General features: G+C 54.0%; 6 protein-coding genes across 6 annotated transcripts; 4 read left to right on the top strand and 2 right to left on the bottom strand.

The window, feature by feature from the left end:
• Positions 1-969: 969 nt before the first annotated feature.
• Positions 970-2,291, bottom strand: BZA05DRAFT_378783 (putative 60S acidic ribosomal protein P0). Its single transcript, XM_051481868.1, has 4 exons — positions 2,106-2,291; positions 1,885-2,032; positions 1,126-1,800; positions 970-1,074 (listed from the first exon to the last, which is right to left on the bottom strand). Exons 1-4 carry the CDS (start codon positions 2,196-2,198, stop codon positions 1,049-1,051), a joined length of 942 nt encoding a protein of 313 aa, XP_051335969.1. The 5' UTR covers positions 2,199-2,291; the 3' UTR covers positions 970-1,048.
• A 789-nt stretch (positions 2,292-3,080) lies between these two features.
• BZA05DRAFT_409732 (uncharacterized protein) lies at positions 3,081-3,441 on the bottom strand. Its single transcript, XM_051484827.1, has one exon. The coding sequence runs from the start codon at positions 3,394-3,396 to the stop codon at positions 3,121-3,123; it is 276 nt and encodes a 91-aa protein (XP_051335970.1). The 5' UTR covers positions 3,397-3,441; the 3' UTR covers positions 3,081-3,120.
• Positions 3,442-4,915: 1,474 nt separating this feature from the next.
• BZA05DRAFT_427226 (putative PHD finger and BAH domain protein) lies at positions 4,916-10,298 on the top strand (the record flags this gene model as incomplete). The annotated part of the gene is made up of 8 exons (XM_051486049.1): positions 4,916-5,369; positions 5,550-6,033; positions 6,170-8,111; positions 8,171-8,558; positions 8,617-9,015; positions 9,055-9,503; positions 9,537-9,608; positions 9,648-10,298. 8 exons carry the CDS (start codon positions 4,916-4,918, stop codon positions 10,296-10,298), a joined length of 4,839 nt encoding a protein of 1,612 aa, XP_051335971.1.
• A 1,303-nt stretch (positions 10,299-11,601) lies between these two features.
• BZA05DRAFT_460880 (uncharacterized protein) lies at positions 11,602-12,154 on the top strand (the record flags this gene model as incomplete). Its single annotated transcript, XM_051487669.1, has 1 exon — positions 11,602-12,154. The coding sequence occupies exon 1, from the start codon at positions 11,765-11,767 to the stop codon at positions 12,152-12,154; it is 390 nt and encodes a 129-aa protein (XP_051335972.1). The 5' UTR covers positions 11,602-11,764.
• A 1,237-nt stretch (positions 12,155-13,391) lies between these two features.
• Positions 13,392-14,972, top strand: BZA05DRAFT_343047 (WD40-repeat-containing domain protein; the record flags this gene model as incomplete). Its single annotated transcript, XM_051481063.1, has 2 exons — positions 13,392-13,822; positions 13,880-14,972. 2 exons carry the CDS (start codon positions 13,392-13,394, stop codon positions 14,970-14,972), a joined length of 1,524 nt encoding a protein of 507 aa, XP_051335973.1.
• A 6,424-nt stretch (positions 14,973-21,396) lies between these two features.
• On the top strand, positions 21,397-24,495 carry BZA05DRAFT_174169 (kinase-like domain-containing protein). Its single transcript, XM_051479229.1, has 5 exons — positions 21,397-22,277; positions 22,343-22,724; positions 22,794-24,050; positions 24,102-24,221; positions 24,283-24,495. Exons 1-5 carry the CDS (start codon positions 21,570-21,572, stop codon positions 24,390-24,392), a joined length of 2,577 nt encoding a protein of 858 aa, XP_051335974.1. The 5' UTR covers positions 21,397-21,569; the 3' UTR covers positions 24,393-24,495.
• Positions 24,496-24,575: the final 80 nt, after the last annotated feature.

A 24,575-nucleotide genomic window follows, 5' to 3' on the forward strand; every position in this document is an offset into this window, starting at 1 on the left:
AACGGGAACTGACCTCTGGAGGTCTTTTCTTCACCGCCACCACTCAGTACCGCATTTTAACTTCAACCATGGACTTTCCTTACGAAATGCGGGACTACAATGTGTCTACTATTTATTAAAGCTCTTGTGAAGCCTATTTACTCAGACTCATGGCTGAGTATCTATACCGAGAACTGCCAAACACTCTGTTCACCTCAAGGCTTTGCGGAAACTGAAACTGAACAGTAGTCGGTGTCCCGGCGGGGAACTGAATTTGGCTCTAAAACTGGAACTGAAAACTGAGGCCATCCAAACGGGCCCTAAGATGTATCCATCACTATTTCAGATGCCTAGATGGACTGCACGCTATCAAAGGAATTAGGACAATGTGATGTGTGAAGGGCTACCTGCTCTCAGTGGTGCCTGGTATTCAAAACCATTACCACCATGCATGAGAGATTTCTCAGTATGCACGAGGAAGCACCACATCACCGGCATCACATCACGACCGCCACGCCACGAGTCCGACGATACCACAGCATCAATTTGAGCAAATATACTCAATTCAATTCTCTTCGATTCAATCTTAGTCTACGGCTTCAACATCACGCGAATGGGCTGGCTAGTAGGCTGGCAGGCGGGCGGGCTGATGGCGTAGCAAGGGCGGGCGGGAACTCGAAACCTGAACCTAATCTATAAATCCAATTAACAATCCATTTCAACCCAAGAAACGAAAAGTAGTAAAAAAGGATGATAAAGGTAAGGCGTCATGAAAAAATTAGAGTATGTTGCATTTTTAGTCGTCATTGTGATCGGGGTTAAAAATGTTTTAATCCTCCGCCAAGGGGGTGGGTATAGATATGGTGATGTGTGTGTGTGCATGGAGAAAAGAAATTGCACCGGATGAGGGAGGACTAACCATTTGGTTTTGCGATGGGCAGCAGATTTGATCGTTGAGGGTTAGTATCACAGAAATTCACGTTGCGGGGGCTTGTTGGTGGTTCAGCTCTGTATTGTCTTCGCAAATTTCGGACTACATAGCTGCTTGTATCGGCTGATATCGATGAGTTTAGTCAAAGAGACCACCGAAACCACCTGAGAAATGTTAGCCATCTGGCCGTTCGCACATCGAGGAGCGCAACATACCATCCTCCTCAGACTCCTCCTCCTCGGCGGCCTTCTCCTCCTCAGCAGGCTTGGAGGACTCGGCAGGGCCGGAAGCGGCGGCAACAGGGGCAGACGAGGCGTACGCATCGGGGTTGGCGATGCGGTCCTTGAGCTCCTCAATAGTATCCCAGCTGTAGTCGGTGGCCAGGGCAACAGCAACGGCCTTCTTGTAGGTGTTGACGAGCGAGTGGGCGACCGAAGGCAGGGTGGGGTAGTTGGCGGCGAGCGAGATGCAAGCGATCGCCTTGATGGCGCTCATGAAGGCCTTGATCAGGTCCTCCTCGGCGATATCGAGGACGGATGAGGCGAAGCACTGGCCGTCGTCGTAGACCTGCGAGATGGACATTCCGTAGGTGAAGGGCGAGATGTTCAACATGTTGAGCAGGGTAGCCTCGGAAGGTCCGACCTTTCCTCCGGCCTCGACAAGCTTCAAGTCGGTGGTGATCTCGATGGTACCACGGGCGATCTTGGTGGGGATACCGAGGGCCTGGAAGAAGGCGGTCTTTCCGGGCTCCATACCGGTGTTTCCGGCGGGGACGTAGACGTCGGCGGGAGCGACGGCACCGGCACGGGCAGGGGCGGCGACCTTGTTGTCGAGGATGACATCGCGAATAACCTTCAGGTCATCGTTGGTGAAGACGAAACCGACGTTACCTGCATCGCTAGTTTAGTTTTTGTCTTTCTTTATTTTTTTATATTTTCGTTCCGTAACGACGGGACCAAAGCGGTGGAACGTACCCTTGATGTGGGGAAGGAGACGCTCGTACTCGGGGAAGTCGGACATCAAGATGCGCACGGCACGACGGACCATGGTGTTCTTTCCCATGAGGACGACACCGCGGCCACGGAGAGCCTTACGGATCTCGTGCATCTGCTGGGAGGCGACCTAGAAGAGAAGAGTACTGTTAGCATTGCGATTGCCGCGGTTGCGCGCGCATGGAACTGGAGTGGAGACATGCATTGTTGACGGAGACAATGAAGATGGACTTGTAGTCTTCCAACAAGCCCTTCAGCTTGTTGAAGTACTGCTGCTTATCGGTCTTGACCCCCATTTCTTCTTGTTTGTTGAAGAGAGGATTTTTAAGGTGCAAGAGATTGGGTGTTAATGTGGGGGGTGGGTATGAATGCTGGATCGCAAAGTGAACATCGTGAGAAAGTCTCTGACCAATTTCGCTAAGCCAGCGTGCTAGTGTGTGGGTGTGGGCGGCTCTGCGGGAGCGGACTGCGTAGGGCAACGCCCTTCAGAGCAGGTCTCTAACCGGCCCGGTGTGGCTCGCCATCGACACATCGCTTATCAGATGTGGCTGTGCTGCTACACCGCCACAGCACGTCGATGACTCAGCGACATGCGGCTGAGACGGATTCCGTTGCGACATGCAGCATAGCGTGGCCAGTGGCCACACCCACCCACGCAGCGCCCACCCACCCACCCCGCTTAGCGCCAGGCAAGCTGCTTCGTCCCTACCTAGTCCCCTGACCTGCCTAACAGTAAACTACCTAGCTGCCGACTTCAAGTTGGCAACGGCCAAGCAATCTTGAACGGACTTCACGTCGTGCTCTCCATGCACGACAGATGTTTCCGTCAGCGTGGTCGCCGGCTATCTCAGCTCGGGGTGCATTCGCTGGCTGGCGTCCGTGCCTGGCAGCCGTACACATAATATCTGCTGGTGCGCCCGTTCCCCGGTGGCCGGATTCCGTGTGGGGCGCCCTCTCCCCTCGCCCCTTCCCCGATCCGAATCCCAGGGTTCCCAAGACCTCATGTGTAACCGTGACATCCTCGGAGGCCTTGTTCGGTTCGGACGACAGCCACAGCGACAGCCACTGCCACAGCAACAGCGACAGCGCAGCAAACGGGTCTGACGTCCGGACTGACTGCTGCCCCCCTCTGCACGCCCCGTTCGCTCCGGTGGCTGGGTCCCTCTTCGTCCGTTTCGCTCGAACCACGACTGAGAGGTGCCCGCCCCGTGTCGGTATCTAGTCCATGTAGTAGTTTCTCGTTCTGGCTGATCGGCTGTCTGGAATCTCGGCTCCGGCGGAGGCGTCATTTGGTGTCCAAACGCCCGGCCTTCTCCTTTGCGCTAAAATGCTTCCTTCTGTGCATTTATCTCCTCGTCTCCGCCGCCGCCGCCGCGCTGCTGCTCCTGGCTGGTTCCGTCCATCTGGCGAAAGAACTCCCTCCGTCATCTCTCGCGATCGTAAGCGCACCACCACCAGTGACCACCACCACCACCACCTCCTCCTCCGTGACATCCCCGTCCACTCCTCTCCCTTCTCCTACATGGAGTACCCACTGTCCCCCGCTTGATGCTGTTATCCTCCCTCGTACACACCACACAACACACCACTGCTCTTCTCTTTTGCGGCGGTTATTTATCCACTTCGTCTCTTTCTCCTCGCGTTTGCATAGCGTCTTACATGCTCTGACGGGATCAACCCCATCTTGTCTCGACTCTCGTTTATCGTCCTTTCCCCGTGCTCACTTATCCTGCCGTCCGTTCTCGCGCATGGAATCCGGCCCTTCTCTCCCCTCCCCCCCTCCCCCCCTTTGCCGCATCTAGAGATTCGACGAGCAATTGCTCAGCTCTCAGCTTTGAACCTGTCCGGAGTCCTTGCGGCTGCGGCATATGGCAGCGAAGAAACCCTGCAGGAGCTGCTGACTAGGTAAGGTCGCCCTCGACTTCTTCCCACCGCCTCTCTGACGGATGGGCTCTCGGATCTTGGGCAGCACCACCTAGAGTTCCAGCCGTAAAGTTATCTGGCCGGGGGAGAAACACGCTGCTGGGGTGAAGACCTCCGGAGTACAAAACCACACACACACCTCGATATCTCCTCCCCTCCTCCCCCACACACGAAGAAGGACGGTGGCTTTTGGCGAAGAAAGATCCCTGGGGAAGCTGTGAACTCTCTGCATGCCTGCATGCCTGGAGACAAGAGAGAATCGGGACCCGCAGAAGGAACGCATTGTTTGACACGCTCTGTTCACGCTCGTCGTTCCCTAGAGTAAAGTTACATCTTACTTTGCCCAAGACTCAGGTGTGTAGTGCATGCAAAAGCATACATCCATACATCAACTTCTTCTTCTTCTTCCTCTCCGTCCCTCTTCCCCATCACTTCCTCCTTCTCTCCTTTCCCATCTCTCTCACTATCCTTCTCGGTTTCTCTTTCGTGGGCCTTGCACATCTCGCACATCTCCCACCCCACACCACCCACCGCCAACTAAGCCACGAGCTTATATTCCGCTAATCCCTCCCTCTTCCTCCCCCCCCCCCCCATCCCGTCAATCCTCCCTTCCTCCCATCCCATCGAATCCCCAACTTCCCGCTCACCCCCGAAACGCAACCCGCATCACTCCCCACACACCCCCGCAGCGAACCCGCCAACCGCCGCCGGCTGGGCGCGGTCTCTTCGTCCACAACATACCTCCTCCTCCCCTCGCAACAATCTCCACCACACCGACCTTCTCTGGCCGCCGTTCTTTGACACGCACCAAAAACCAACTAACCTTCCCTCTGACACCCTCACACCCCCCCCCACTCCTCACCATCCCTCCCACCCCCCATTCACCCTCCGCATTGTATTTTGCATTTGACGCCATATAAGTGGGCCGACTGCGTACACCCATTCTGGTCCTCTTTGTATGGCGGACCGTAAAGGTTCAGTGTCTTCACGAGTCACTACCGCTGCCGTCACCACCCCCGTCACCGCCCCCGTAGACACTCCGCCAACAAACACCACTTCAAACACTGCAGCAGTTGCAGCAATAGCAGCAATGTCCAACGTACGAGCATCATCACCATATGGGACCCGTTCCCGGAACCGGGGCGCACGGGTGAACTACGCTGAAGACAAGGACAACGAAATGGACTTTGAACTCTCAGCCAACTACAATCCCACTCCCCCAACCAGCAAAGCCGCCGGGGATGCGACTGCGAGCGGACCTTCAAGAAGACAGCCGGCGGCAGCTGCGGTACCAGCTACCGGCAAGGACTCGAAAGACGGGAAGGATGCCGCGCAGACTGCCCCGCCGGCCACGACGACGACGACCAACTCTGCCGCTGGCAAGAAGAGGAAAGGTGGCGCTGCTGCAGCAGCAGCCGCCGCCCAGTTGGCCATCTCCTCCATGACGAAAGACGCCTCTTTAACGAATATGCTGAGCTTTGACCGCCCGCACCTCAAGGACGGGAGGTTGATATCTGACGATGGGACTGTTTTCGAAGTTCATGGTACGTAGGAATCTGTCGCGATCTCGCAATCGCGACAACCCACCACCCACCACCTACAGCCCACCACCACGCTGCGGCCGCCACCAACCCCCTTCTCGCTTTGGCTCCGAGCCCCACATCTTTTTTGCACCACCGGAACGCGAAACGAACTCCAGCATGCTAACCACCATGTCTTTCCAGATCACATTTACCTCGTCTGCGAACCTCCCGGAGAGCCGTATTACCTCGCCCGAATCATGGAATTCTTGCACGCGAATAACAACGCCTCCCAGCCGATCGATGCGATCCGGGTCAACTGGTACTACCGTCCCAAGGACATCAACAGAAAGGATCCCGATACACGCGTTCTGTTTGCCTCAATGCACTCGGATACCTGCCCTCTCTCGTCGATCCGCGGCAAGTGCTACATCAAGCACCGGTCGGAGATACAGAACCTCGACGAGTTCCGCAAGTGTCGCGACAGCTTTTACTTTGAGCGCATGTTCGACCGGTACATCCAGCGCTATTACGACGTGATCCCCAGTACTTTTGTGCGCAATGTGCCCGAGGCGATACGCAAAGCATTGGTCGAGCGATGGAAATATCTTCTTGTGGAGCCTCAGCGCGGCAAGGAGCTGTGCAGCCAGATGAAAGAATGCAAGCGATGCACCGGATATTGTGCGAGGTAAGATTTCTATTTTATTATTATTGCTATTTTCTTTAAGCACACGCTCCCCCCCCCCACTCTTTATTTATTATTTTGTGTTTTTATTATCTTAATCGTTTAATTTATTCGCGGGCGATGCTGACGAGTTTCAAAGCGCCGATTCGGTGCACTGCGCTGTGTGTGGCTCGACGTACCACATGAACTGCGTGCGGCCGCCGTTGCTGAAGAAACCGAGTAGAGGATTTGCGTGGGCTTGTGGACCCTGCAACCGAGCTCAGGAGCGAAAATTGGAAGCGCGCAACACTCCGACGCTAACCACTCCGGGGGGCGACGTGGAAGAGGACGTCCTCGATGACGAAGAAGACGAGCTGTCGCCGGGCACTGGAGTGGGAACCGAGACGCCTTCCGAGAGGGCGGCCACGGACGCAAAAACACAGGACCCGACACCGGAGCAACTGTCGTTTGCGCGGATGTGGCAAATGAGATATCTGGGACAGCATTGCCATGTGGAGGATGCTCTGGATTACGACGATCGCATCTACCCCCGCGCGGCATCGCGACTAGGGTCCCGGCATCAGGCTACGGTTCTGCCGTGGCCGGGGCGCCCGGTCGAGTACATCAAGCCACCGGAAAAGAAAAAGACGAAGGGCGGCAGCAAGAGTAAACAGCAGGCCGAAGCCGAAGCGGCTGCACGAGAAAGGCGGCCGAAATGGATCATGGAGGAGCCTCCCGGGTACATTGAGCGCGGAAAAGACGACGGCACGACATCGATGTTACTGTTCAAAATCCCTGTCGATGGCCATGACGACGACGCGGAGCGCCAACGCGGAGATCTCATCGCGACCATCGACGCCTACCTCACGTCGACTAAGAGAATCGCGGATAAAATGGGCATGAAGCCGTACGCGACGAATTTCGTGGACAAGGCAATCGAGATACTTTATGCGAATTCGTTCAACGAGAAGAAATCGCTCGAGCTGCTCGCGAAAGTGCAGGCGGTCAGGGATCTCAAGGAACCGCGCCTCAAGCCGGATGAGGTCAAGCGCTTTGAGGAGGGTGTGGCTAAACACGGAAGCGAGCTGCATGCAGTGACCAAACATGTCAAGACGCGCAAAGAGGCCGAGATCGTCCGATACTACTACCAGTGGAAAAAGACGCCGAAAGGTCGCGAGATATGGGGCAACTACGAGGGCCGCAAGGGAAAGAAGGAAGCCAAGCTTAAGGACAAGGGCGTTGTCGTGTCCAAGCTGGTCGACGATGTTGCCGACGACGAGGACGACTCCGCTTTCGACGTCGAGAAGGCGGGCGAGAAGAAGCGCGGGTTCGAGTGCAAATTCTGCAGCACCAGGCACAGTCGGCAGTGGCGGCGCGCGCCCGGTGTCGCGCCGGGCACAGTCATCACAGTCGAGAAGGGCAGCGGCTCGAAACGGAAGAATGCTGAGCCCAGTCAGTACGTCAGTGCGCTCTGTCGGAGATGCGCCGAACTCTGGAGACGATATGGCATCAGGTGGGAGGATCCCGACGAGGTTCAGAAGAAGATGAGCCAGGGTGGTGGACGGGCATGGAAGAAGAGGATAGACGAGGAGCTGTTGAAGGAGCTCACTGCCGCACAGCACGATGCACAGGCAGAGGCTGTCGCTCTCGCTGCGTCCACGACGGCATCTGCTACCCCGCAACCTCCTTCCAGTGGTACTGTGACCCCCGAGGGGCCTCCCAAGAAGAAAGTCAAGACCGAAACCAACGGTCAGCCGACGAAGAAAGAGAAGGCTAAAGCTCGGGCCAAGGAGAAGGAGAGAGAAAGGGAGGAGCTTCTCGAAAAGGGCAAGGAGAAGGAGAGGGAAGAAGTGCTCAAGGAGAGAGAGAAGATGCTGGAAAAGCTCAAGGAACCACCACCTCCGCCGCCGGAACCACCCAAACCCAAGATCGCCGAATGCGGGGTCTGTAAAGACATCGAGGAGATCGGAAGGCAGCATGCCATCTGCCGGGATTGTAAGATGATAGTCCACAAACGGTGCTATGGTGTCGGAGAGATGAGGAGCGCCAACAAGTGGGTCTGTGAAATGTGCACGAACGACAAGAACCCGACCGTGTCGACGGTATGCCCCCTCTCGCCCTACCCCCCGATACGACGGACGGATTGGCTAACTTGATGTAGAATTACGAATGTGTTCTCTGCCCTGAACATCAAGATCCCGACGCGGAACCGGAAAAGAATAACCCCTACCACAAGAGCTCCTACAAGAAGAAGGCTGCCCAGGAAAAGGTGACCAAGGAGTCTCCGGAACTCGATGGTCGCAAAGTCAAAGAGGCGGACAAGCACAAGCCTCAGGCTCCACGTGAACCGTTGAAGAAGACTTCCGGAAACTACTGGGCTCACGTGATATGCGCCGTATGGACCCCGGAGGTCAAGTTTTCTGATCCGAAGACCATGCGTGTCGTCGAAGGCATCGGTACGATTCCGACACCGCGATACCAGCAGGAGTGCAAGGTGTGCAAGGTGAATTCCGGTGCGACCATCCAGTGTACCGCATGCCATGCGAACGGTAAGTTCCCGACGACCACTGTTGCCCGCGTATATATGCATGCTGACCTGTGGCCTAGTGCATATCAACTGCGCAAATACATCTGGATGGAGAATAGGGTTCGACATCCAACCGGTGAAGGGCTCCAAGAAAGATTCCCCCAATGTCGTCAAACTCGGCGGCGAGACGGGCCTGATGACCGCCTGCCTCTGGTGTCCCGAGCACGAGATCAAAACGAGGATTCATCGCATCAATGAGATCGCCGAGGGGACTGATTTGACTGTGCTGGAGCTCTTCTTGCAGACTTACAAGCAGGCAGACCTATCCCTGACCGGAACCGTTCGCAAGGCCAACCTGGTGTCGATAACGTCAAAGACAACCCCATCGAATCGCCGAAACAGTTTGGTCGCTTCCGGGAAGGAAGGCGCCGATTCGACGAGCCCGGTTATCATCAAAGATGGCGAAGAGGAGAAGATCGGTGGCGAGGAAGGACTCCTCGATGACCACGTCGGTGGAGACAAGCCAAAGAAGTGCATACAATGCCAGGTGGATGTCAGCCCGCTGTGGTGGAAGGTTCCATTGCCGGCGACAAATGGTGCTTCCCCGGAACCGCTAACGAACGGCAACGTCAACGGCAACGTCAAAGACAACGACAACGTCAGCCCCGCCCCAACGAAACCACAGGCAAAGGGATTGATGTGCAATCGCTGTCACACGAAGGACAAAGAGGCTCCACCATTGGCATTTCTCAAGCCGAACGGTGCAGCAAGGGCTCCCGAATCCAAGTTCACGCCTCTGCCGCCATTGCATGTGTTCCTGGCTCAACAGCACCAAGTCGCGGCGCACCGACAACAGCAGCTGGCCCAACAACAGGCGCCGCCGCCTGTACCCGTTCAAGCGCCACCACCACCAGCTCCTCCTCCGCCTCCGCCTCCGCCGGTTATGAGATTGCCCGACCCACAGCCGGTAACGATACCACCACCAGTGCCATCTCCACAGCGGCCACCACCTCACGCATACATGGCACCGATCCCGCAGCCACCCATGCCTCCGCACGGAATGGTGCACGAGGTCCACCATCAACCGCCAATAATGCACCATGCGCCTCAGCCTCACTTACACCAGCCTCACTCACACCAGCCACCACCTCCTATGCCGGTGCACCACATGTCACGGGTTCCCCCGCTCGTTCATGGACCCCACTCACACCACCCTCATAACCCTCCTCATCATTCTCACAGTCCCCAGTCCAACCACAATACCCTCAACAGCCCCCATAACCACAATGGCCACCCCAGCCATCCCGGCCACTCCAACCAAAATGGTCATCCTATGCATAACGGCTACCCAAGTCACAATGGCCACCTGAACCAAAATGGACACACGAACCATCACAGCCAGCCAAACCACATACACCATAGCTCGCCGCAGGGTCATAACGCCATGCCAAATCGACAATCGCACATGGTGTCGCAAGCGCCTCTGCATCTGAACCCCCCTCATGGGCATATTCCACCGCGTCACCCTTCACATCCTCATTCATCGCCGCCACCGGTGATGTCGATGCACCAACAGATGGGGATACACAGGGTGAACTCGACGGGACATGTGCCGACCATGATGCAGCCGCATGGGCCGTCACTGCCGCAGATTGTCCATCAACATCATCTACCACCGCCGCAGCCGCCGCCACAGGAGGAGCCGCGAAGAGTGCTGAGTGGAGCATCTGGGAGTCCGGCGCTAGCAAACCTTCTGAGCTAAACGAGGGCCTTATTTGTACTGTACGAATGGCGATACAGTTGGTTAGGAGCAAGTTGGGATCTTTTTTAAAATCTGGTTTAGGACTTTTTTTTTACTGTTTTATCTTCTGTCACCGGTTTATCTCTGGGCGGGGTTTCCTTTTTGTCTTCCTTTCCTTTTTTTGTTTACGGAGTAGGCATTGACGAATTGAATTTTGTTTTCCGTTTTCTTTTCTTCGCTTTTTTTTCTCTTTCCTTTTTTTCCGTTTCCTTTTGTTTTCATTGCTGAGCTGGCGATCTTTCTTTTTTGCTTGGGCTGGGCTTAGGGCTTTACTTTTACTTTACTTTGCTTAACTTTTACTATGCTTTGCTTGTTCGCAATTTGTGGTTTTTTTTTTATTCTTCTTGGGGTCTTCAGATAGGTGAAGCGTGTCTTTGGGTTTTTTTGGGAGCGGAGAGCGCAGAGTGGGGGGCGGAGAGCGGGGGGCGGAGAGCGGGGAAGGGGGGGCTGTACATGCGCAGTGCAGTGCAGTGCAGTTGCTGGTGATGCTGTATGTACGAAGTATAATAGGTACTTGACGTGCACTGAGTTTTGACAAGTCCATGAAGTTGCATCATTTGGAAATCTGCAGGAACTGGATGTCTTGGAAGGGCTATGTACTGATAGAGGTCACTCGTCGAATGCAAAATGGTGATCAAATGACTGGCGCTAGTCGTGCTGACACATCATCGCGCTGTGCGGATATTGAATCGAATCGACAGGGAACAACCGAACAGGTCCTGACTCCTGAGTAACAAGTAGTAGCTACTCTACAGGATTGCTAGGATGCGTATCAATCCAGTCAGGATTCCCAGTCCTCGCCCCTCAGCCTGAAACGCTGAAACACCCATCGATCCATCTATCCCTCCGCTTTCCCTGTGTGTTTGCTTTCCCTGTGTCGCTGCTCTGCGTGTGTAACCCTCCTCGTGCCAAAAAAAAAAAACCTGGAAGCCATAAGTGACAGGTCCCTGTCGATTTGGCTTCTGGGATGGGCACTGTAGATTACATACTGTAGAGTACATACCGGTAGAGTACATACCGGTAGAGTAGGTGAGGTAGGGAGGATTCGCAGATGACGTCGTTGGCGGCGTCATCTCCTCTCTCTTTCTCTGTCTGTCCAAGGAGAGACGTGATGGAGATGATGGACGGATGCGAAGCTGGGGGCAAGTTGGGGGCGAAGCTGGGGGGGGAGGGGAGGTTCCAAGGACAGCCATATGACGGAGCCGATGCTGAGGCGAACTGGAACTGGTGAATGAGAATGCAGACAGTGGTCGGTATAAGGGTGGGTATAAGATCTCACGGCATCCTTCTCGCGAAGCTAATTTTTTAATAACAGCACTCCATCCACAGCCTCCACCTTTTCACACACAGCACAGCACAGTACCAAGCACACAGCACATACACAGCACCAAGCACCAAGCACAACCCTCACAACACAGACCAGAAATATGTCCGACCTCGAACCCTCCGCCGCCCGCGCCTCCACCGGCAGCGGTTCCGAAAGCGAAGCACCCGCGCCACCACCCCGTCGGCAACGGAAATCCCGCAAATCCCGCCAAAACGGGGGCGGGCCCTTGGGCGGCGGGCTTCCCACAGACGCCGTAGGCGACGTAGTCGGCAACGCCGTCGACACAGTGGGCAACACTCTGGGGTCTGTGGGGGATACGGCGGGCGGGCTTGTTGGCGGGGTGACGGGCGCCGTGGGGGGAGGGGGCGGTGGGGGTGGAGGGAAGGAGGGCGGGAAGGATACACTGAGGCTCAGGCTGGATTTGAATCTCGAGATTGAGGTCACGCTAAAGGCGAGAATTCATGGCGATTTGACGTTGGCGCTGTTGTAAGTTGCCCCCTTCTTTGTATTTTGGGTTTTTATGCGCGTACTCCTCCCCTCCCCCTCCCCCGACGACGAGGTTCTGCTGGCGGGCGGGAAACGGACACTTATGGGTGTTGACACCTATGGCCAGGCAGTAATTGAAACTGAACACTGTGTGCGGCGTTAGAACATAGCGGGCGCTACACTACACACTTCTACGCCTTTATTTCGACACGATGCGGATGGTATGGTAATGGGAAAGGTGGAGATGGAGGTGGCTGGGCTGGTGTGGTGTATTGATATACGGTTTTTCTGGTTTTCTCTCTCGGCTTTTTTCATACCCACGGTTCTAGGGGATATCTTATTGTTCTTGTTCTTGCTGCGATACCTATGATAGTCTTTTCTTGTATGCATACGAGAGTCTTCGAGTCTTCAACGGGGGGTTGCTTTGGAGCTGCGTCTGCGTCTGCAAAAAAATAAAGAGCGGTTTTCTTGAACGGTAGTTGGAGTTGCAGTTCTCAGGAATGTTCGATCGTGTGTGATAATATGGAGACCGACACGAAAGGTATGTGCATTGTGCAGGTTACCTATCTGCCTGAAGTCTACACTATGGGACTCATTGGGTTGCAACTTGGTAAGGCATGCTGCACTTCCGAGAATAACACCATTAGTTGAAGGGGAAGAAACTGAGAACTTCTCGTGAAGTAAACTTCTTTACCGTATACTCTTTCCACCACCGTCCACTGCAAAAACCGAGTGATGGTCCCTGACTACCTAGTCATGCCACCCTCCGTTCCCTTTTTTCTCTCGACATTACAGGGCAAGTAAAAGTAGGCAACCTCCTTCCGACCCTTCCAACTTCCAGAACCTCTATTCCCTCTTCCTCCTTGATTGCCTCCCCTGCGTATATAGACACACGGGGATATATATTACCCCGTTACACGGGTGATGTCACGCATGACGATCGCATATCCTGGCCCCGGCCCGAATTACGACACGGCCGAGTTGGGAGGTGAAAAGTGGGAAGTGAAGTCAAGAGAATATTCGTCATTGGTACAGAACAAGGAACGAGGGAGCTGGAGGGGAGGGAGGAAGGGGGTTGGTGGGGGATATATGCGCTGCTCCCCCGAGCTGTTGCTGCTGCTATTGCTGCTGCTGGAAACCAAAAACCCCACCAGCGTCCTCCCACGAATCTCAACCCATCACTCGCCACAATGCCATCGCGAGCCATCGACATCCCGCGCGCGGGCCAGAGCCAGGGCAAAATGATCGAGCCCTTCCAGCACCCAGCGCCCAAGCTGGTAATGGAGCCTCCGTCGATGCAGCCGTGGACGATGACGCCGCCGTCGCTGTCGCCGCTGCACATGACGCCGCCAAACATGGAGCTGCCAAACTTCAGCCCTATACAGGACCACATGCCGCTGCCGACGCTGTCCGCATCGAAGTTCATTCCCCCGCAAAGCTTCCTCACGTATAAGCACCCGCAGCCGATCTCGGTCGTTAAGTTCTGCAGGCATGATCCTACACTGCTGGTGGCCGGGAGTAGCAACTTGGATCCTGAGGAGGCACGGCCAGTGCAGGAGGAGGCTACCATCACCGTGTTTAGAGTCGAGGATGTCTCTAGGGAGGTCCGCGGCGATGACAAGATGATCGCTAGAGGCATCTACGAGGTCCGCCAGAAGATCAGACCGAGACTGTAGGCTCCTCCGCCTTTTCCCCGCCCACAAAAAGCACTGGCTAATACATATGACAGCCACGTTATGGCCACCGTCAAAACTCCCGGTGCAGTCCTTGACCTGGCCTTCTCCCCGCACGACTCGGAGCTGCTGCTCGCAACCCTCAGCACCGGGCAAATAATCGCCTACCGCACGCCGCGCGGAAAATACACCATCAAGCAGCTGAGCACCCACACAATCTCCCGCGGCAACCCGATCCACAGTATCACCTTCTCACCCAGCTCACGCACACTCGCCGCGGCCACCAGCGGGAGCGGCGCAGTATTCCTCCTCAACATCCCCTCCTCCCCGCGCTCCGACAACGCAATCACCCCTCTCGCGAAAATAACCGCCCACACCTCCGCCGTGCTCCACGCGGCCTTCAGCACGGACGGCAAGCGCCTGTACACGGGCGACGAATCGGGCGTTCTGAGCAGCTGGTCCATCACCAAGCCCTCGACACCAAAACAGAAATGGACGTCGTCAGATGAGCACCCGAAGGGCCTCACGGCGCTGCTCCCGTGGCCCGCGCCCTTTGCCTCCGACATAAACCAGAAGCGCCGGCTGCTGCTCACCGGTAGCTACGACGGGAACCTACGCGTGCTCGACATGTCATCGCACGTGCGCCCGCCGTACTGCCGGCAGGTGCTGGATCTCGAGGGGTGTGTCTGGCGCTTCGCGCCGCTGCCGCCGCTGCCGGTCAATGCTGAGATCGGCACGCTCGGGCCGGGCGCGTTCTGTGCGGCCAACCGCCCAGATGTTGAGCTGGATCCGGAACAGCAGGGTGTTCTCGCGGCGAGCACCAGGGGTGGTAGTCGCGTGCTTATTCATAAACAGAAGTTTGAGGAGGTTTTCCTGCCGAGACGCGACGGGAGCGATATTGTCGATTGGACGACGAGTGATGGGGTCAAGATGGATCATGAGGGACGTGAGAAACAGTACTATTGGTATGACCTGGCGGATATTGAGGAGCATGGCGATAGCGAGGTTTATGCCGGCGATGCCGTCGCCGTGATCGATTATGATCCGCTGTTTAAGGATGCGGGCGAGCAGAGGCTGCGTAGGGGCTGGAGGCTGGTTAGTGCTAGTAGGGATGGGACTATGTGCTTCTGGCAGGTTTATGTCGAGTAGGCAGACGGAGTTTTCTCTCTGGGTTGTTATTTGGGCATTTATTTTCCGCTTCTTCTTCTTGATGTCTTTGAGCGTACTTGTATTTGTATTTGTATTTGAGCGTTGTATGTAGTTTTGGTTCCCATAATAATGTACCTACCATGGCTTTCTTCTCTCAACTCAGCGTGAATTGTGATCAACAGAATCTAGTTTCACTCCTCTACGATACGGTAGTGTTTTTCAGCAGGTAGTTTATCCGTAAGGATACTGGTTGACCCCAATCATAGCAGAATTTCTGTTTTGTTTTGTTTCATCATCGTAGCATTCGAGCTTTGCAGATCATGGCTGTGTAAACGTCCGGTTCCACCCCACTGTCTCTAACCGCTGTGCTGAACCACCCGCACGACGTGGAGTGTTGCGATTCTCGGGCGGAACGATGGAACGACGGAACTTCATTGGTTATCACTCTACCAGTGCAGAATATGCGGGCAGATTAGTCATGTTGGTAATACGCGCGCGTCTTGGGAATCCTGTTTATTCTCATACTTGCATGTTCTTCTGATGCTTCTGCCTGGTATGTCTAGCTGGCTGTCCACTGTGGTTTTGCGAATAAGTCAAACAATCGAACACACACTCATATTCTCAACATGGAGGGAGAGCAGTGAGCCGAGTGCTACTCCACGCCTGGACTCTCAGCTCGAGGCTGGGTTGGTTCGACTCTTTGACGTAGAATCAATTCCCGGGAACTTAAGGCGGAGTTCGCAGTTCCGAGTTATAGAAATGTCAAGAAACCGAACCGAGTGACAGCGGCGGCGGCGAGGGCAGCTTTCATTGCGACAATAATAAGACTCAAGAGTACACCTCGGCTTCATCAACCCCGCTTCAACCCTGCTTGCTTTCTTCTCAAATTTTTCTCCGTCGTGTATTTCAACACTACTGATGGTGAATAGACAAGTCACAGATGATGAAGAATCTGAAGTATCCGTCACCGTGACCGGGCGGCTGCAACTACCTCATGTGGTAATCCCGGTTGGCCGAGTCGTCGAAGGCGTCGGCTCCCCTGGACAGACAATATGGCCGAGTTAGGTCGGCTGAACCTAGCGTGAATGGAGTTGAACAACGATTACCAAACAGCCATGTCTACAAAATAGGAACTTGCAGCTAACAATGCGGAAACAAAACATCGTATATACCATTCAATCATTACAAAATCTGCCCCGAAAAGAAAAAAAACCTCTCTCCAACCTCCCCGACACCCATAATTCACGGCACAAACACGACCAAGAACCATTCTTCCCCAGTACACACAGCGCGCTCAAGTAAACCCTCCGATAGCGCGAATCTCGCCCCTCTCCCTACTCAGCCTCATATTCCTGAGCGCCGCCTGCTCAGGCGTGAGATAGACGACCTCAATCTCCTGCTTGCTCGTAAACGCCTCCTTCATCCTACGCTTCCACTTCCCTGACGTCGTCTCCTTCGCCCGTTTCGTCTCCGCTAGGGCCTTCTCCCGCGCCTGCTCCTCCTTGTTCCGCTCCAGCTCCGCGACCTCCTCCGCCGTGATGATGCCGTTGCCCTTCAGTAGGTACGCGGGGATCTGCGACGTCGGCAGCACCGTTGGTGGCACCGTGGCCCCCGCCGATGTCGTGGGCGCGTAGTTGAGGTTGAACGCCGGGTTGCGGTAGCCCGGTGGTGGTGGTGCGTCCGCGGCCGCCGCGGGGGAGGGGTCGGAGAAGGAGAAGGAGGGGTGGTGCGGTTGGTATGGCGGGAGGTCCGCCTTGTTGGCAGTGGCCCCCGTGTTGGTCTGTTCGTGTTTTGCTTCTTCGGCCTTGCCCATTACTTGTTTTTTTTTCTCTGTGGTGAAGTTGGGGAGAGGGATCAAAGCTTGGTCGTCGAGGGCGAGGTTTATATAATCCAACCTGCGCAGGGGCACCGGTGGAACATCCGCTCGCTCGCTCGCTTGAGGATGCTGCCACTACGGGTGGCTTTCATGTGCCGCACAACATGTTCGGCCTGGGGCTAATATCGAGACAGACAGACAGACAGTCGGCTGTGCCTCCGCAACGTTTTGTCGTGGGCGTGCATATATAGCATGCTACCCACTCCCGGTAGATAGCTGGTGGAACCATACGGCCAACCTTAATTGTAGCGTGAGCGCATCCGTTCGCACGGCGCAAAAACCTGTCGTTTGCGGGAGGCTCTCCGCCTTTTCGTCACACGTCATGGGTGACCGCCTGGAGGGTAGATATCGGTTGATAACTTTTATACCTCACTTCAGAGATTTCGGGAATCGTATGTACCCTACATGTGTAGCTACTTGCAGCGTCGATTGGGGCGCAGTGGTTGCATGAGACGATTATCGCCTTGCGCGTGGGTTGGTGGCCTGAATCCTGATCATATGTATGTAGCGTGGTATCATCAGGTACATGCTTGGTATCCAGTGGGAACTTGGAAGCCCATCCGCGAGTGTCAGGATCTGGCTAAAATGAAGCTTTTCGGCGCAGGGAAAAGCTCACACTCTAAGTAAGTAGAGTACTCCTCGCTTGACCAGGTAGATCATCAGCGTTCTCTCTTCAGTTTTTCCTCTTTGGGTTTAATCACCAACCGTTTGCTTCGCGGACAATCATGCGGATCACTCGATACATTGTTTGCAAGCAAGATTTTTGTGGTTGCTCATGAGAAAGACCCAAGCTATTAGGTTGCATGCAATCAATGATTAAACAAAAATATATAAATGAGAAAGACCCAATGCGCTCTACTTGTATCGATTAGACAGACGAGGGCGGGGGGGCAAGAGAAGCCACATTGGGCCGCTTGATCTCGGTCAGGTTGGACAGTGGACACGGAAACGGTGTGTATTGCCATGATCTCAATAGGTCACGTGCGATTGATGAGTAAAAACAAACGGAAAAAACGAGAAATACCACTCCACCGGGAAATCGCATCACTAAGAAGCCTTAATTATACAAAGCGCCGCCCCCCTTAGAGATCGTACACACATGCAGTTTACTCCAAGATTCCCCTTCCCCGCTTCCGATCGAATTATCCAGCAGAAAACCACAGCGACGCAAAAACAACCGCAAAAAGCCCCCCCAAAGGCAGAAACCAAGAAATCCAAGTAAGCTCCGCACTCTGCCTCCCACGCAACATCCCCACTACCCCCTGAAACCTTGCATAGAAAACGACCTCGCCTCTTCCCTTTCCCGCACGAGGCATGCTTCCCTCGCCTCTGCCTCGGCGACAGTGAGATAGAGCACCTCGGCCTTGCCTGAGTTCAAGAACATCTGGCGGAGCCACCAGATCCAGGACTTTGATTCCGCGGCCTGCGTGTGCTCGGCCTTCGTCTGCGCGATGGTGTCGATGGTGTCGATGGAGCTGGTGGAGCTGGCGGCCGAGGCGGTGGTGTAGGGAGACGACATGGTGGTTCGGTCCGGCGGTTGGGGCTAGCTAGCGGGTTCGTGGGGTGGTTCAAGCTCGATGCTTGTTTTGGGTTGAGTTGTATGGAGTAAGATGTAAGATGTAAGTATCGAAGTCTATGTGACCAGGTGGAAAGTGTAAAGTGTGATAGATATGTGTTTGGGCAGCCTGATGCTCGTAACCTTCCGTGTGATTGTGAATGTCGCGAACAAAGAGCTGCAACATCGGTGCCAACAAGCCAACACGCTCTCCCTTATATGCTTGCTCCAGTAGCCGCAGTCGAACGAACGGAGCAATCTCCGGACGTCAGGCGGGGAAACCGGATTTACTTTGGGGCTTGTACTCCCCGCATGGCCACGAGGCTGGCAGAGCGGATCGCCCACGTCACGGGCGGAGCTGAGGTGTTTGCGCTCTCCAAAAGGAGAATGTACATACACAGGACCATTTACTCTACAATTCTGCAACAGCATGATTGGTGGTGAGATGTAGCCAAGTTTAGTGTGGCTGTGTTCCACCGCCGTGTCGTGTCCCGTCGCCTTGCGCAGCGAGGAGAGATGGGGTATGTGCAGCCACGATGAGTCGGGCTTCTAGATGCCTCGAGTCCTTTTGGGTAATCATTGGGTGGCCTCCGTATCTACTTAATATATTCTTCTTTGAACTCGAGCACGAATTCTCATCGTGAGTCATAGTGCCACTCGAGTGAGATTTTATGGACAGGCGCGAGTCACTTTAGTAATCTTAATCGCGGCTATTCTGTCTGTGTTTGCTCTTTTCCCGTGTCCTTTCCTTGGGAGCTGCTTACTCTTTTCGTGCTCGGTCAGCGGGCGGGGGGAGTACTATGTAGTAGGTAAGGTCACTCCGAACGCCAGCACAATGGGGGGCTGTGGGACGGAGCCGTCCCGCGCAGGTTCTCTAGAGGACCGGTCCGTCCAGTCCGGATACCCTACAGGTACATACAAGGTAGGCATTTGATGATCTTAGCGTGACGAGGGTTCTATTTTCTCGCGGCCCGAAGGCTATTTCGCAATATGTAGGACAGTAGGAACCGAATCTTCGCCGCGTCGAGCGGAATTTCCGCTGCTGGGAAATCCCATTATCCGCTATATACATATGTAGATGGAGAACATGCTTATGTAGAGACGTGGAATAGTGAGGGGCGGACATGCAAATATAAGGCAAGGTTATGGCGGAGTTTGTCCGTCGCGGAGGCATCCATCACTTTATAATTTTCGAATTCATATTTCCAGCACGGAAAAAACCCCGCGTGGTCCAGTGGTCTAGGCCATGCGTTTGGCGAGGTGAGTTGAGGGGAGGTTTTGGGCTCAACCTGGATGACAGACCTTTGTATTCAGCTTTTGGGGTTTCCAAGCCACCCGGCGGGGGTGGTGATGGTTTTTGTTTTTGTTTTTGGCGTGAACAGAGGGTGCACTAGCTAGATATCACTTGGTAGTTTCACGTGATACGCCTTTACGCGGCCGGCTGTAGAGGCGAGAATTCATTTTCTCTGCGTCCTGTTCAGGTAATAATCTGTATTCAAGTGTCAAAGAAGCGGAACCAAGACGTTACCTCTGATGTGAGTTACTACGGTATCATGTTTAGAACAAATACCTGGGTGGATATAGGAAGATATGGGTGGATATGGGCGGAAATGGATTGATATTGGATTTATGGATTGATATAGTATTATATGGGCGGATATGGATTGATATGGGAGGATATGGGTGGATGGTAGGCGGGTGTGGTGCTAAAAATTATCCGGTAATAAGTGGGGTAGAAAAAGAATGCAGCCGAGATAGGTATTGCAAATTACCTAGTGTGGCTGGTGAGGGCATCGTGTACGAGTAACGTGAAGGGTAGATACTGGATCACATTTGAGCACCACGGCGGGATTCTGTACCTTTGCTCGATTTCATGGCTGAGCATTCGGACAGGTTGAGTGGCACTAGCAGGGTGGCTATGCGAATACCCATGAAACCATCTAGATAGTAGTTTGAGTCATGCTCCGTCAGCTATCAGTGATTCAGTTTGGCTAATCATCTTATCTGTTTCGCTCCCTATGGGAGGTGTGCGCACTCACGTACCGAGGCAGTAGTTACCTATCGTACACACCAAGTAATGAGAAACAGCGCCTCGGATGTGGTTTTTCTTAGCTGTACCGAATCATTTCCATGTTGAACAATGTAGATATATCATTTATGAACGGCCGTCCAAAAGATGGCAGGGATATGCAGGCACTCACAGCTAGGCACCAGCCATACGGTACAGCCCTACAACTGGGTGGACTACTCTACTACATAGGTGGGTCTTTAATCCGGTTCCTCCCTGTGGCGAACCATGTGTCTCGTCCTGATGACTAGCAAGGGTGCGCCGTAGTCTACCGGTAGATAGGCTCGGTGCGAGAATAGCCTTGAAACCAACCGACCAACCGCGACATCTGGAGTGTGGCAATATGTCACCTTGACGTGCCTAGGTATGGTTCATAAAAGTTGGGCAACTGTCATCTCGCTAGGAAACACCATGAACCTGAGGCTGATTGCAGAGCGCGCGTGAGCGGATACGCCCCTACAACCATTCATACATACCATCTGGCCAGTGTGTGCCCGGTGTATAGTATTGGAGGTTTCATCGACGCGTGCCCCGCTTAGGTTGGCCCGGTCGGGGGTGATCCGCACGTATGTGCCGAGCATTCATTAGGTACCTGCCCTTCAACAGCTCGCGGAGTCTTATCGTCCGGAGTTGCTATTCAGACTCTTCGTTGATTGATCTACTCAAACAGCTGACGAGTGTCGGTTGATGTGAGTTGTTACGCGCCATTCATCCTGAGCGGTTTGTGTGTTACCCGCATGGGTCCGAGGTGAGCATCGCCTCTCATCGCAACATGTTCCCTCACCACAGGTTCACTCACAACAACACACAATCACTCTGCAAGCCGCGCACTTGCACCCAGATCAACTCCCTGAGCCGCGCACTTGCACCCAGATCAACTCCCTGAGCCGCGCACTTGCACTTCGAATCAACAGCACCCCCCCGCGGAGCCGTACGGACGAGAGACCCACGCTGCCTAAGTGCGGACTCACGGCGAGATTATAACCCCGAGACTTCCCTCCTGGAATTCCGTCAAGTACTGCCGCATACAAAGTTGCGCGATAGCCTTGAATTCACCACCATCACTGCCTTGCACGATCTGGATAAACGGTGCCCACGATGCACGAACCTCAACCGGATGCCATACCCAAACCCCAAGCGGATGCCATGCCCGACCCCCAGCCCGATGCCAAAGACTGCCGCTCCACACTCATAAAGAAAAAACTTGACGACAAGAGAAAGGCTATGTTGACGCAGGCAGGGCATGTTAAGTCCGTGCCACGCTATGAGCCCATCTTCTTCCCAGAAGATCTGATCAAGGACGTTTTGAGCCGGAAAACGGTCAAATGGCTTCTGGAATGCGATTGCAGTTGGTGCGAGAAGCACACTAAATATCTATCGCCGCAAATCCACGGGGAGAAGCGGACCGACTACCTCGGATGCATTATGGCAGATGCCCTGAAACTGTATGCTCTGCTAGTTTTCATTGAACACCCTGCTATCATTGGCGGCTTCGTGTCCAAGGGCAAATACGATAATATCCTGAACGATAAACTTACCCCGGACAATCTGAAAGAAACCCATCTGACAGGAATTGTGTCGGCAACTCGACAGAGAACCAGCGAGATGGAGGATCTTCTCGATTCCTTTCTGAAAAAAAAGCATTGGTTCTCTCCGCAGTTCTTCAAAGGCCCCTGGTTCGAGGAATTGGATTCGGAGAAGGTTCTGCCTTTCATCAATATCACGTACATCGGAGAAGGCGCCTTCGGCAAGGTCTATTCTTTCCAGATCTATCCAGCCTACAAGGGACCAGAATATGGAGATTCGGTGAGCGCTCATGTATCTAAATATTTTCACTTATGCATTAAAGTGCTGACATGACACTGGTACAGACAAAGTTCGCGATGAAGGAAGTGTACGCGCCTACAAATACCTGTGGCGCGAATTCTGCGACGGACAATCCAGAAGTCGATAAGGTGAATTCCGAGGCGAAAAATCTTTTGAAGATTCGCAACGAGCTCGGTGACGAGGAACACATCATCAAGGTGCTGAAAATATTCCGTCACGGCGAAAATATATGCTTCATATTCCCACTGGCAATTGGAAACCTTGCAAAACTCATGGAGGAGCCTTGGATGCATCTTTCTATTCCTGGACATCCGATTTGCCAGCACTCCATCTGGAATGAAGTCCTTGGCATGATGATGGCTCTCGGCAGGTTTCACAACCCACCAAATAAAAACAGTTGGAGCGGTGTTCATGCAGACATTAAGCGTACATACTACCACTCTGTCACGCCGCAGACAGTCCCTTTTAGATCTCTGGCTGACATGCATCGCACAGCTACGAATATCCTGGTATTCGAGGACGGCAGATTGGTTATAACCGATTTTGGCCAGTCTTCGATCATGCAAAAGAGAAGTTCTGGTGGGACCAGAAGGGTTAATCAAACGCCTGGAGAGCAAACATACCGCCCCCCTGAAAACTCCGGCGATACAGACATGGGGCTTGAATATGACTACTGGGCGATCGGCTGCGTTCTCCTGGAGATTCTTGTGTTTGTGGTCACAGGGACTCAAGGAATTCGGGAGCTGCTCGAAGCAAGAGGGCGCAGAACTTACAGAACCGACTATTACTATCAAGTGGAGGATGACAAGCGTTTTCTCCATCCTGCGGTTGAAGAAATAATGACACGATTGGAGGAGGGAATGAAGGACCGGCGGTTGGATAGTGGGTTTACGGATGCCGTTGTGGGTATTGTGAAATCCATGTTGAAGGTGGATCCCAAAAAGCGCCTAGACGTGGTTACAGCGGCAAGAAGGTTAAAGTATAACCTTAAATATTGGAGGCGCCGAGCAAGTGAAGTTAACCCAGTGAGCTCTTGTGGGGGTAGCTTTACTATACTCAATGTCTCAGATGCTGCCTCCGAAACCGCCTCAAGCGAGGAATCGACTACCACAACGGTCGACGCGGAATCCGAGATCAACACTAGTAGGATTGACGACAACGAAAGTCCTTCGATCTCTCAATCCCCAGGTGACACTCTGGGTAGCAGCTCGCACCCTGAGCACCCTCCCTCAAACCGGGGAGGGGAAATCGCAGCAGGTTCCTCCGACGGTACATCTTCAAGTAGCATCTCGCGAAGACTTCGTACCATCCCTCAGCCTATCCCAGCTTCAGCCGGCGAGCCCCGCCGGCAGACACCCGACCTCATATCGGTCGACACCCGATCTTTGAGAGACATTCCCGTGCAACAATTGCCGCCAACATTTGCCCGCACGCGTCCCGCATCAAGCCCGCGGGCTCCTTCGCAGTCCTCGAGTTCGTCCAGCCTGCCTCACCCCATCGCTGAACGGACAAGTGGTCAATCGATCAGTACATCCATATCCAGTAGTGTGGAGAAGCCCAGGCCGTCTATCGATGGACCGAAGCTTTATGAAAGCGATGGTGAGATCAACTGGCATCGAGACGAGTCCGATTTGGATGGGAACCCAAGGGAAAGTTACCGACACAAGGTGTGCGTTATGGCTGGAATGGCCCATGGAGGACAGCCGAAGATAAAAATGCTCGATAGTGGAGGTGCCATGTATCGAGACTTCTGTGCGTTAAGAGTAGTAGTTGATGCATTTTTCGAATACTAATCTTTTACAGTGCTGGGATCGAACCCTGTCATTTTCCCGATATACGCCTTTAAACGGCCCCAGGATGGGGAAAACAGGGAATACCTACTAAAAGTCAACCATGTATCTTTTGAGTTTCCAGTTGAAAAGGGTCAGTCCACTGCACCATAGCCCTCTTGCATATCTTTTTGCAGAACCGCTGACCGACCAAGCTGTCTATCATCTCCAGCAGGTCTTGACGGAGCAGAAGATCCATGTCAGGTTAGTCATGTGGCATGGGCCACGTCGGTGGCGAACACACAGTGCTGACCATAAAACGTGAAAGCTTACGAGCCACTGTTACGCTCAAAAAGAAAGTAAAACTTTTCCGCTACTCCCCATATCCGTTGGAACAATGCCTTGTGCAACTATGGACCGAAGTCGGGGAGTCGATACGCAATCAAGAGGTTATGGCACAAAGCAATGCACCACCGGAATTCGTTAGCCGTTTAGTCTGTTTCAGCAC

This window comes from Tricharina praecox (genome assembly GCF_024521635.1).
Source record: "Tricharina praecox strain CBS 144465 chromosome Unknown BZA05scaffold_30, whole genome shotgun sequence".
Taxonomy (NCBI): domain Eukaryota; kingdom Fungi; phylum Ascomycota; class Pezizomycetes; order Pezizales; family Pyronemataceae; genus Tricharina; species Tricharina praecox.